At 39.7% G+C, this 12548-nt stretch overlaps 1 protein-coding gene across 1 annotated transcript in view; it reads left to right on the forward strand.

Moving 5' to 3' along the window:
• LOC126176298 (uncharacterized) overlaps positions 1-12548 on the forward strand; it is a 370925-nt gene that overhangs the window by 270257 nt on the left and 88120 nt on the right. Inside the window, exon 14 of the mRNA XM_049923448.1 lies at positions 5517-5675. Coding sequence (XP_049779405.1) covers positions 5517-5675 — 159 coding nt within the window. The remainder of the gene's footprint in view (positions 1-5516; positions 5676-12548) is intronic.

Here is a 12548-nt window from a genome sequence, read left to right on the forward strand (position 1 = left end):
TGAAGGAAAGTATGTCCTTAACCAATGCAGCATAAATAAATACAGGTTTATGGCTGTAAGTGAGACTCTTGAATAATACAGATAATTCAAGGGTAGAGGGCCTTAGATTAGAGGTTGAGAATACTGTAATATTGTGGCTGGTTCTTGTAATCATGAGTTACCACTGTCGTGGGAGGCAGCGGCAAAGAGTGGGAAATATTAAGAAGGTTGCCCAAGACTGGTCTGTAGGACAGGAATGGTGATTAATGGTGTGAATGTGTAGGTAGTTGGAGAAAGACAGGAGATAGTTTAGGAGAAGGTAGGACAGCTTTTTGAAGTGAAGTCTCACTTGTTGTTGCAGTATAAAGCTGGCTTGATTGATGATACCATCCAAGGAATCATGAGGGGCAGATAACTGCAGGTTTTGTAGAAGGAGATATGTCTGGTGGATTGGAAATTGACAGATAAGGCATGTAACTTGCAGATTAGCTGGTACATGTAAGAGATGACTGTATTTGAAACTGTAAAAGGGGCTGGTGTAGAGATGGATTACATCCAGAAATAAGGACTTTCAATGTAAGGCCTTTAGGGGTAGCTCCCAGTGATGTGCAAATTTCAAGAACCAGAATGTGGAATCTTTGTCTGGACAGTGCAAAATCATTTTTGAAAGGACTGGGTATGATTTGTGATGGGATTCATTGAGGCAACAGAGGAGAGTTTGCTGTATTAGAGATGATGGGAGTGGCAAAAAAGAAGAAGAAGGCAGGAGGGAGGATGTGAGAGAAAAGGAAGACAAGCAAGGATAAAGATCAGAACAAAATAGAAACATTCACATCAAAATTGTGAGGACAAGGGTTAACATGAGGTTATGGGGGGAGGGGGGAGGCAGTACTTCTTGCAAGAAAAGTGGGCTGTATGATAGAAAAATAACTACAATAGTAAATTATCATTGGGAAAGTTAATGGAAAAGATATGTACACAGAAAAAAAGCTTAAAAGCAGAGCAAACAGAAAGAGAAAATCATTTGAGAAAATGGAAACTACTGCATTTGGGTGAGAAAATAATGCAAGATGCAATTTACAGTTGATCAGCTGAGTTTAGTGAAAGACAAACACACAAAAATGTGAAAGAATCACTGAGAAGGAAGATAAGTGGCAAGAAGGAAAGGAAAAAAAAGTACTATCAAATTTGCAAATAAATCAGTGAAAAACAATTGGGAGAAGACCCTGCAGTGCTTGGTTAACCGTAAACACAGAGTTACATGCAAAGTCATAAACAGTAATGGAGCCAACACTGCAAGAAAAATCTTCCTTTCCCAAAAGCTGATGACTCCATCATTATCCTCCCAGCAAACAAGGGATCTACCACTGTGATACTTGACCAATGGGAGTATGTAAGTGAGAGACTACACCAGCTTTCTGATACTTCCACATAGAGCATCTGCATCAATATACTCTGATACAGACTGACCTACAGTACCTCCTTAAAACCTCAGGCTCCTCACAAGGACTAGCATTTCAATCCACACAACTTCTTACTCCACCCAAATCATGCACTCCCCCCTTTTACCTTCTTCCTAAGATCCACAAACTCAGTCAACCTGGCCATTCCATAGTTGCTGGTTTCAAACCACCCACTGAACATATATCTGCCTTACTTGGTCAATACCTGTGAACTATGGTAAAAAAAACTCACCTCCTGTATCAAAAACACCAACCATTTGCTAGTTTGTCTGAAATCTGTGCCCATCTCACTCCCATCACATATCTTCCTTATCATTATTGACACCAGCTCATTCTATACCAACATTCCCCATGGATATAGTCTTGTCTGTTGTAGAACATTACATCAACCAGCACCAAAACCTATGATGTCCTTTCTGCTTGCCTTTATCAACTTTATACTTGGAAACAATTACTCTACCTTTGAAGAGTAGATAAAGCAAACAGATCTGAGGCACAGTCATGGAAAGCAAGATAGCTCCTTCCTATGCCAACCTTTTCATGGGGTCACTTGGAGAGGACTTTTCCAGTATACCAGCCCAAGGTTTGGTTTAGATACTCTGATGACATCTTTGCCATTTGGACTCTTAGTGAGGCTAACCTGTTAAAATTTTTGCAATCTCTGAATACATTTTTGCAATTAAATTTCACATGGTCCTATTCTGAATCTCATGCCACTTTCCTTGATGTTGACTTCATTCTCACCAAGGGTCAGCTATGTACTTGTGTTCACATTACACCTACTAACAAGCAATAGTACTTACATTTTGACAGCTGCCACCCTTTCCATGTCAAACATTCCCTTCCACACAGCCTTGGTGTTTGAGGCAAACATATCTGTTCACATGCAGACACTTTACAGCAATACACCACCATTCTCAAATCAGCCTTCACTGGACATAATTACTCCACCAGCCTAGTTGACAAGTAGATTTCTGAGGCCTTCAAACCAATCCTGGTACTGCTTATCTCTCCAATAAAAGAACATAGGAGTCCAAGTCTTGTCATTCAGTCACTCTTAACTGTATTAATCAGCTACTTCGACAAGGCTATTACTTCCTAAAATCATGCCCTGAAATGAGGTCGATTGTGTCTGACATTTTGCCCACCACACCTAGAAAGAAAGAAAGAAAAAAAAAAGAAAAAAAATTCTTTTCGGACTCTATGCTTCTTCTGCACCCATTTCCCACCTTATGGCTCATACCCCTGTGACCAGCACCACTGCAAACTTGATGTATGTACCCTCCTACCACCACCTATACCAGTCCCATAACTGAAAAAATGTATACCATTAACGGGAGAGCCAACTCTGAAATGACATGTCAAGTACCTGATATACACAGTTTTCAGCCTCCCACATTGGTATGACATTGGTATGACTACCATCAAGTTACTAGTTAGAGTGAATGGGCATAGATAGAGGATGTATGCTGGCAACACACAACATCTTGATGCACAGTGTGGCCTACAACATGACAGTCCTGACCTATGTGCCCATTTCATCACACACGCCATCTCTATTCTCCCCCCAATGACAACATTTTCTCAGAACTATGCAGCTGGAAACTGGCGTTGCAACATGCTCTTAGTTCTCCCCACCCACCTGTCCTTATTTTGTGTTAACTTCTTTCACCCAGCTTTTATTTTCAGTAGCTACTCATTTTCTCCACTCAATTTTTTGTTTTCTATATCTTCTATTTTTATGACCTGTCTCGTTTCCCCCCTTCCTCCACTCCCTCGCATGTCTTCCACATTGGGTATATCACACAATAGCACCTCATTTTATGGTTATGATGTCATTAGTAATAGGTTCTCAGAATGTAGTGTGGTCTTCTCTTGTTAGGGCCCTTCTTTCAATGATTTTTTTCACACCATCCATTAGTTTATAATCCATCTCTTATTCTGTCTTTCTCAGGTATTGTTATTTCAAGTTCACATTTCAATCCCCTGTCTCCCCAACCCTTTCAGTCTCTTTCTGTTGCCTCACTTCCCTGTTTCTTTTCCTCTCTTTTCCACTGTACACATTTGAATCTTTATGTTCTCAAAAGTTGCCAGGGTGGCTACTCAAACTCAGGGAAAAAAATCTCTGAGACTTCCAAGTGTGAGGAGGAAGATGGTGCCAAGAAGAAGCTGATAAATTAACAATGAGCAGGAGGGGTGGGGAGCAGCATACCACAATAATGACTTTTCTTTCCTCTCAGTTGTGCTAAATACCAGCCTTAAGCAGTAGTTTAACTGCAGTTTTTAAACATCAATAATTTAAATGGTATAATACTCATATAATCAACACACTTTGAAACATTAAGTACTTTAAAATTTGTGGTTTATAAAAGTCAATAAGTTTTAAGTTGAATGCTAGGTTAAAAATACAGTATTCCCTGCGATTTTATGAAATTCCTTGAGATTTCCCTGATTTTTCCAGGTAAAACGTAATTCCATGATAATTCCAGTTTTCCAGAAGAACTGCCACCCTGGTTGTTATTAGTTTATTTATCATTTTGACCTACTCATATAGCATAATGCACAGCATACTAGCTTTAAATGTATGGAAGTGAGACAATACCAAACTGAATTTGCACAATAGATTAATGACCATTGGTCTAGTACACCACCCAGACTGAGTGTGGGTTTTAACTGAACTCAAACCCCACTGTAAAATTTCTGTTTGTTGTTCAGGGATATTTTCTGGGTATTTCAGTATAACAGACTCTTGATCTGTGATTGCTCATTACATAATAACTGAGCTATGTTTGATTCCTTACCCACATTTATCTTTGCATCTCTATTTCACTAAAAATATCTGAGCAACAATGCAAATGTCAACAGTATGCAATGAAGGTCTTGTTTGGGAACAAGTTTTCCGTATTTGTTTAGGCAAATGCTGGGTTGGTTCCCTATCTCTACCTAAAAAAATATGATACACAAACAGTTAAAATATGATAATATTCAGAACAAAGTTCACATGATTTACAGATAGATGGTTCACATGACTTCCCTCCCTTGAATTAACTACTGGCTACGGCAACAGAAAAGGCACATCTATCATTTTCTTTGTTTTCCTCTTTCATCTATGGAATTTTATAAGCAGTTTCTCTCATTTCACTGAGACTTTATGCTCTCATCTGTCCTGTTATTTTCACAGAGCCAAGATTCTATTCCAATTCTGTTGAGAACAGTGCTACTGGTGTACCATCTAGTAGTAAATTCTCTGTCAATTAATAAAGGCGACAGCAGAACATTTCATTCTTTAAGAGATAAACAGAAGTTTTGTAACTGGTAAAAAGGGAATATTAGTCACTTACCATCACACTTGAAAAGGGAAAATCTTGAATGCTTGAAAAAACACATTTCAGATATTTCAGTTGTTGTCCTCAAAGTTGCCACTACTATTGCCAACAGAAACATTTCTGTCAGAATTACTACTTCCATTATTAGATTATGACTTTTACTTTCTTTTCACTTTTTCTAATTTCCTGTTTGTTAGTTTTTACATTAATTCATTTTCATGCATCTTTTTTACACTACCATTCAGTCATTATATTACATCAGCAATTGGCACAGTCAAAACACGATGAATTTTTCCCTTTTCACTCAATGCAGAACCTGTTTACTCTTTCCCTCTTGTCTGTTATTCTGTTTGATTGTTCCTTGGAGAGTATATAAAAGAAATTGGGGGGTCAATAGTAGATATTGAAACTTCACTTGCAGATATCTATAACAACTGTATCTTGCCTTTCCTTTATGTTTTAGGAAAAAATTATTTCTTACAAGTAGTGCCTGTCTTTGAAATATTTTAAAATACATATTTTTTAGGCACTCACATTAGACTTTCCTTCATATATTTACTTATGACATTGTTATTATCCACTATAATTTGATTTTCCATGAATTGTTAACTTTAGTTTTAATATTAATCTCTGTAATGTAGTAAGCAAACAAATATTTTTATTTCTCATTTCATTATTATTCTTGTAAATTATTAGTACATATTTGTGAGGTGAAATATCATGTCACATTTTATGTATTATTTACCAGTATTCAGAGAATTTTGCAACAAACATGGTGGATGCAAGGATGCTGGATCACCTTAGCAAGAAGGAGCTGGAGAAATTTCTTGGGGTAACAAGGAAATTTCACCAAGCCTCTATTGTCCATGGAATTCACCTTTTAAGAATGATGAAATATGACAGACAGGTAAAATGATGATATGTTAATATTCTAATTGCAAATACATAATTAAAAATAAAAACAGCATTTTATGTCTGGTTGTCATTCATTGCACCTGAAATTTAGATATTCCTAACTGAAACACTATTCTGTTACATTTCATAAATAACTTAGGAGGAAAGGAGACCACTCTCAAATAGTCAGAAGAATTGAGTCATCAACAGACACACAAAAAAGATGGAAAACTTTGTTAGCTTTTGGACAAATATTTTGAGGAACTTGAGTATGCAGTTGCATGTGCGCACATCACATGCACACCACTACACCCCTCCCCCCCTTCCACACACACACACACACACACACACACACACACACGCACGCACGCGCGCACACTCACACACACACACACACACACACACACACACACACACACATACCTGGCACAATGTAACTGGTGTGTGTGTGTGTGTGTGTGTGTGTGTGTGTGTGTGCGTGCGGGGGAGGGAGGCAGGTGAGCACAGGTATGTATGCATGTGTACTCTAACTCACCAAAGGATTCATCTGATAACTAACACAGTTTTCATTTTTCTTGTGCATCTGTCAATGACTTAACCTTCCTACTGTCCTCGGAGTCTTTTGTGACAACAAGACCAATAAAATCTGCTGTTTTCGAGCTGCGTCAATTCAAATAAAATACTCAAGCTTTTGATGGCTACCTCCACCATCATTGTCCGGAGTAAAAACCACTGACAGTCACTGGATTTTACTCCTGACACCAGTGGCAGAGATAGTCATCAAAAGTTGACAACTCTATTCAAACTGAGGTGGCTTGAAAAATGAGATGTTATTCAACACTTGTACTGTCAAATGAGTTGTCTCCTCTACTCCTAAATTATTTACATTCTACCAGAACTGTTTTCCCTAATGGCAATAACGCATGAGAGTCTATGTACATTTTTCTTTTATTGCTCACTTGTATAGTCTTTCTTAAGCATATTTTATCTGATGATGCTTACTAAGAAAGCATCACAAATTCAGTATTTAGCGATCAATATGTTTTCAAGGAATTACTACACACTAAAGACTTTTATTATCATATTTCTTATCCATTTCATTTGGATAGACGGTGTCTGTTTTCTTTAGAGCACATTTTCGAAAAGTTTGTATTTTATTTCTGTTTTCGTATATACAAGGTAAACCGAAACCCTGATGGAAGATTTTCATTTGCTTTTCAGGAACATGTTTGGGGTATTTTGTTATAAGGGACTCTTGGTCTGTGGTTGCTCATTACAGAATAACTGTGTTTTGTTTGATTTCTTATTCACATTTATCTTTGTATCTCTATTTCGCTGAAAATATCTGAACTGAACTCCGCACGGACAGGCCATGATAGACAATATCCACTTCATCTACAGATTCACTGAATGCAGTGGAAGAGCAGCTAAATGACACAAGGCTGACCTGTTAGCAGAGTGACAGCAACTACATCATGGTATTTCTGCATCTGTTGAAGCGTCTTGCATTACTTTTGTTTTGTGTTGGAAGTTCTAGTATTTGCGTATTACAGGCATATTCACTGTTGTGAAGATATTTTCACAGAAACAGAGGTGATGGGGGTTAGAAATCAAGTAAATATAATTACTTTATTATTGTGCAATGAGCTTTTGGAGACCGTGGACCCCTGGTAACAAAATACTCAGAAGACATTTCTGAACAACCACTGAAAATTTTATTAGTGGAGTGCATAGAGAAAGGAAAAAAAGCAGAGTGCAGTAGCTGCAATGAAAATGTTTAACGTGTGCTTCCTGAGGTACAGCCCTTGCCACTGAAAAAGCTGAGAGCAAACATTCAGAAGACTGTTAGTGTGTGACTTATGCATTTATTTAAAGAATTTTTAACACTAATGTCACAGAGTTGATCTACATCTACATCCAGACCACTGGGAAGTGTATAGTAGAGAGTGATTCCCATAGTACACATTCCATTCACAAGTGGAGCATGAGATGACTGATTCTTAAATGTCTCTCTGCTTGCTGTAATTAGTCTATTCTTGTCTTCAAGGCACCTGTGGGAGCAATACACAGCATGCAGAGTACATTCTTAGATTCCTCAATACTTGTTCTTGAAACTTTGTAAGTAGGCTTTTATGGGATAGTTGCATCTACACTCCTGGAAATGGAAAAAAGAACACATTGACACCGGTGTGTCAGATCCACCATGCTTGCTCCGGACACTGCGAGAAGGCTGTACAAGCAATGATCACACGCACGGCACAGCGGACACACCAGGAACCGCGGTGTTGGCCGTCGAATGGCGCTAGCTGCGCAGCATTTGTGCACCGCCGCCGTCAGTGTCAGCCAGTTTGCCGTGGCATACGGAGCTCCATCGCAGTCTTTAACACTGGTAGCATGCCGCGACAGCGTGCACGTGAACCGTATGTGCTGTTGACGGACTTTGAGTGAGGGCGTATAGTGGGCATGCGGGAGGCCGGGTGGACGTACCGCCGAATTGCTCAACACGAGGGGCGTGAGGTCTCCACAGTACATCGATGTTGTCGCCAGTGGTCGGCGGAAGGTGCACGTGCCCGTCGACCTGGGACCGGACCGCAGCGACGCACGGATGCACGCCAAGACCGTAGGATCCTACGCAGTGCCGTAGGGGACCGCACCGCCATTTCCCAGCAAATTAGGGACACTGTTGCTCCTGGGGTATCGGCGAGGACCATTCGCAACCGTCTCCATGAAGCTGGGCTACGGTCCCGCACACCGTTAGGCCGTCTTCCGCTCACGCCCCAACATCGTGCAGCCCGCCTCCAGAGGTGTCGCGACAGGCGTGAATGGAGGGACGAATGGAGACGTGTCGTCTTCAGCGATGAGAGTCGCTTCTGCCTTGGTGCCAATGATGGTCGTATGCGTGTTTGGCGCCGTGCAGGTGAGCGCCACAATCAGGACTGCATACGACCGAGGCACACAGGGCCAACACCCGGCATCATGGTGTGGGGAGCGATCTCCTACACTGGCCGTACACCACTGGTGATCGTCGAGGGGACACTGAATAGTGCACGGTACATCCAGACCGTCATCGAACCCATCGTTCTACCATTCCTAGACCGGCAAGGGAACTTGCTGTTCCAACAGGACAATGCACGTCCGCATGTATCCCGTGCCACCCAACGTGCTCTAGAACGTGTAAGTCAACTACCCTGGCCAGCAAGATCTCCGGATCTGTCCCCCATTGAGCATGTTTGGGACTGGATGAAGCGTCGTCTCACGCGGTCTGCACGTCCAGCATGAACACTGGTCCAACTGAGGCGCCAGGTGGAAATGGCATGGCAAGCCGTTCCACAGGACTACATCCAGCATCTCTACGATCGTCTCCATGGGAGTATAGCAGCCTGCATTGCTGCGAAAGGTGGATATACACTGTACTAGTGCCGACATTGTGCATGCTCTGTTGCCTGTGTCTATGTGCCTGTGGTTCTGTCAGTGTGATCATGTGATGTATCTGACCCCAGGAATGTGTCAATAAAGTTTCCCCTTCCTGGGACAATGAATTCACGGTGTTCTTATTTCAATTTCCAGGAGTGTATCTTTAAGTGTATGACATTTCAAGTTTTACGACAGTTCTGTGACACTTTTGTGTGCCTCAAATACTCCTGTCAACATTTGTGTTACTCTCTTTGTATATGTTCAATATCTCCTGTAACAAACTATCCGGTATGGCTCCCACCCACATAAGCAATGTTTAAAGATGGATCAGACAAGTGTTTTGTAAGCAGTCCTCCTTTGCAGACTGACTCCATTTTCAAAGTGCTAGACTGAAGTGTACTACCTGCGTTACCTATTATTGACCTTACACTGTTATTTCATTTCATATTCTCACATACTGTCACACTTAGGTACTTGTATGAGTTGACTGATTCCAATTGTAACACAATGATATTGTGGTTATATGGCATTGCAATTTTGCATTTTGTGATATGCACAATTGTTCATCTCTGAATATTTAAAGCAAGCCACCAGTCTATGCACCACTATGAAATATTACCAAAATCTCCTTACACATTTGTACAGCTTCTTCTCAGACAGCATTTATTATAAATGACTGCATTATCTATAAAAAGTTTGATGGTACTATTAACACTGTCTGATGGGTCACTAATATCTCATACATTATGAACAGCAAGGGTCTCAACGCATATTCTTTGGGCATGCCTGAAGCTACTTCTACATTTGTCAGTGCTAACATGCTGCATTCTCCCTACCAAGAAATCTTCAATCCAATCTAAAATTTCATTTGAAATGAAATATATGATTGTATTTTCATTCATATGCATTGCTGTGGTACTGATTTAAACACTGGAAGCCATGAAATACTGCACCTGCATGACTGCCTTGCTCCATGCCTTTCAGCATGTCGAGTGAAAAAGTGATTCGAAACATGAATGATGTACTTGGAATCCATGCTGGCTAGAGTGGAGGAGGGCTTTGTGTTTGAGACATTTCATTGCGTCTGACTAGGAATATGTTCTAATCTTTAGCAATGGCTGGATATCAGTCAGATTGGAAAATAGTTTTGTGGATCACCTCTGCTAGTCCTCTGGTAGACAGATGTGACTCTGCCTTTTCTAGTTACTGGGCACAATTTTTGTCTGTTAGAGCTATGGTATATAATGGTAAAAAGAGCTGCTAACTCAGTCACACATTCTGCATAGAATCTAATAGGGATTACACATGGCCTTGGAACCTGTATAGAATCTAATAGGTATTACACTGGGCCCTGAAAACTTGTTTATTTTTAGTAATTTCAGCTGTTTCTCAACACTGCCAACACTAATATGTATATCACTCATCTTAGCAGTTGTGCAAGAATTAAACTGTGGATGAACTCCTGTATCTTCCTTTGTAAAGAAATGTTTGAAACTGGAGTTAGCACTTTTTCTTCTGCTTTGCTATCCTCATTTCTGCTACTGTGTTACTCAGGAGTGTCCGAACACAAAATGTGAAGCCACTCACAGTCTTCACGCATGATCTTTAGGTTGTATGAGAAGTCTTTCAGTACCATTCTGTCAGTGTAGTCACTGTAAGCTTTCATGCAATGTCCTTCTAACAGTTAAATATGTTTTGTTTGGCATGTCTCTATCAATAGCTCAATTTTTTGTTTTATACTTTTTGTGCTATAGTTGCTGTTTCTTTAGAAGTTTCTTTACAGTGATTGTATAATGTGTCCATCCAATCACTAAATCAGGGATGTTCGAGATCTTGGCTCACAGGCCATGTGCAGGTCTGAGTGCCAAAGCACTCATTCCAGATTCACATTTTCCCCACCACCATGCCACGCTGTCTAAGATGGGAAAACAGTGAAGGCGCCATTTTTAAATGGCAGTGCAGTTGTACTGCATGCAACTTGGTTTTATATTTTACATTTTTCAACAACATAGATCACAAACAAAACAATTTTTCAGTATTAATTAATTAATTTTGGTTTGCCGAAAACATAATATAATTTTTATCTGGTACAAACTGTTGGCACACAGACAGACACATACAATTTCACAGTGCAATGTAATAATTACTTATTTAGTTTCATAATCAAAAAAATTTCTTTCACACAAATATGTCGATCAAAATATTGTAGCAGTTTTGCAACCTCATTATGGAGACGAAAAATCGACCTGGGAAAAGCAATGTAGATATCCTCAACAGTTTTAACTTAAAATTATTTGTAATTAAAACTGGAATTACCTTGCACAACAATCATTTACATTTGCACATGCACAGGGGTGCTTTCAAGTGAAACAGTAAATGGTCTTGAAAATAGTTCAAAAACAGATGTAAGATTGACAGTGTCCTCAAAATCTTTATAAAACTATCATTGTAACTCTTGCAAGGCCACAATAATTCTTCAAAGCCTTGCACTTTTCTTTAATGACAGTGAGCTTAGGGAACTGGATTGTGTTTATCAGAATGTGTCCCTTCTGTAACATGAGTTCCTTTTTAAATGCATCACCATCAAATAAGAAAATCATCACCTTGTAATGTCTTATTGTGGGCAGTGTGCAGTCAAGTCAATTTAAAATGCGGTAGTCTGCAGTTCACTCCAAATGTTCTAATCTTCATTGCTGCACTCCTTTTCCTTCATCAATCCAAGAATAGTGAGATTTAAATTGAAAAATTGTTTCAAGCATATTACTTGACTTAGCAACGTACTTTGTGGAAATATATTAAGTCTCCATACTCTTTGTTCGTTTCCACTGAAAACTGTTGCAACTAAAAATGGAACAATGGGTATGAGTACAGATATTTTACTATTCTTACCATCAATTTCTTCAAGTGCTCCATGCCTGCAAATTTAGCTCAGAGTTCTATTTGATGTGCAGAACAACAAATTCTGTCTGTTGATCATTGTAATTTTTTGCTCTTTCATTGTCATCCAAAAGTTTAAATTCTTTCAGCATGGTACTATAAAGTCAATTCATAGCAAATAAGTGGTACCCATCACTTTTGTGAACTGAGAATTCTCATCCATCTCTTCTGTGACCCCCATTCATTTTAAAGAACAGTGATGACAGGTCACTAGACTGCCTCTTTTTGCAAACATCCATCTGGACCTGTGAACGTCCTTCACACAATGAACAAACACTGGCACCAAACTGCAAAATGATGCACTGCAATGCTAAATGAAATGTCACACTGTTCCGGGTATTTCTGAGAAGAACCAAGCAAAGCCGAGTGACATGCCAGGCTTCGGCCTGCACATGTTGGATGGGTGTAGTTTGGCACGTTGTGGTCGGCCCTGCACTGTATACATATCTATCCAGTACTTGGTTGACTATTTTTATAAACTTAAGCAACAGATCTTCTACTTGCACATGCCCACAGCTAAGGGTTTCAACTTCTT

Source organism: Schistocerca cancellata, chromosome 3 (genome assembly GCF_023864275.1).
Source record: "Schistocerca cancellata isolate TAMUIC-IGC-003103 chromosome 3, iqSchCanc2.1, whole genome shotgun sequence".
NCBI classification, from domain to species: domain Eukaryota; kingdom Metazoa; phylum Arthropoda; class Insecta; order Orthoptera; family Acrididae; genus Schistocerca; species Schistocerca cancellata.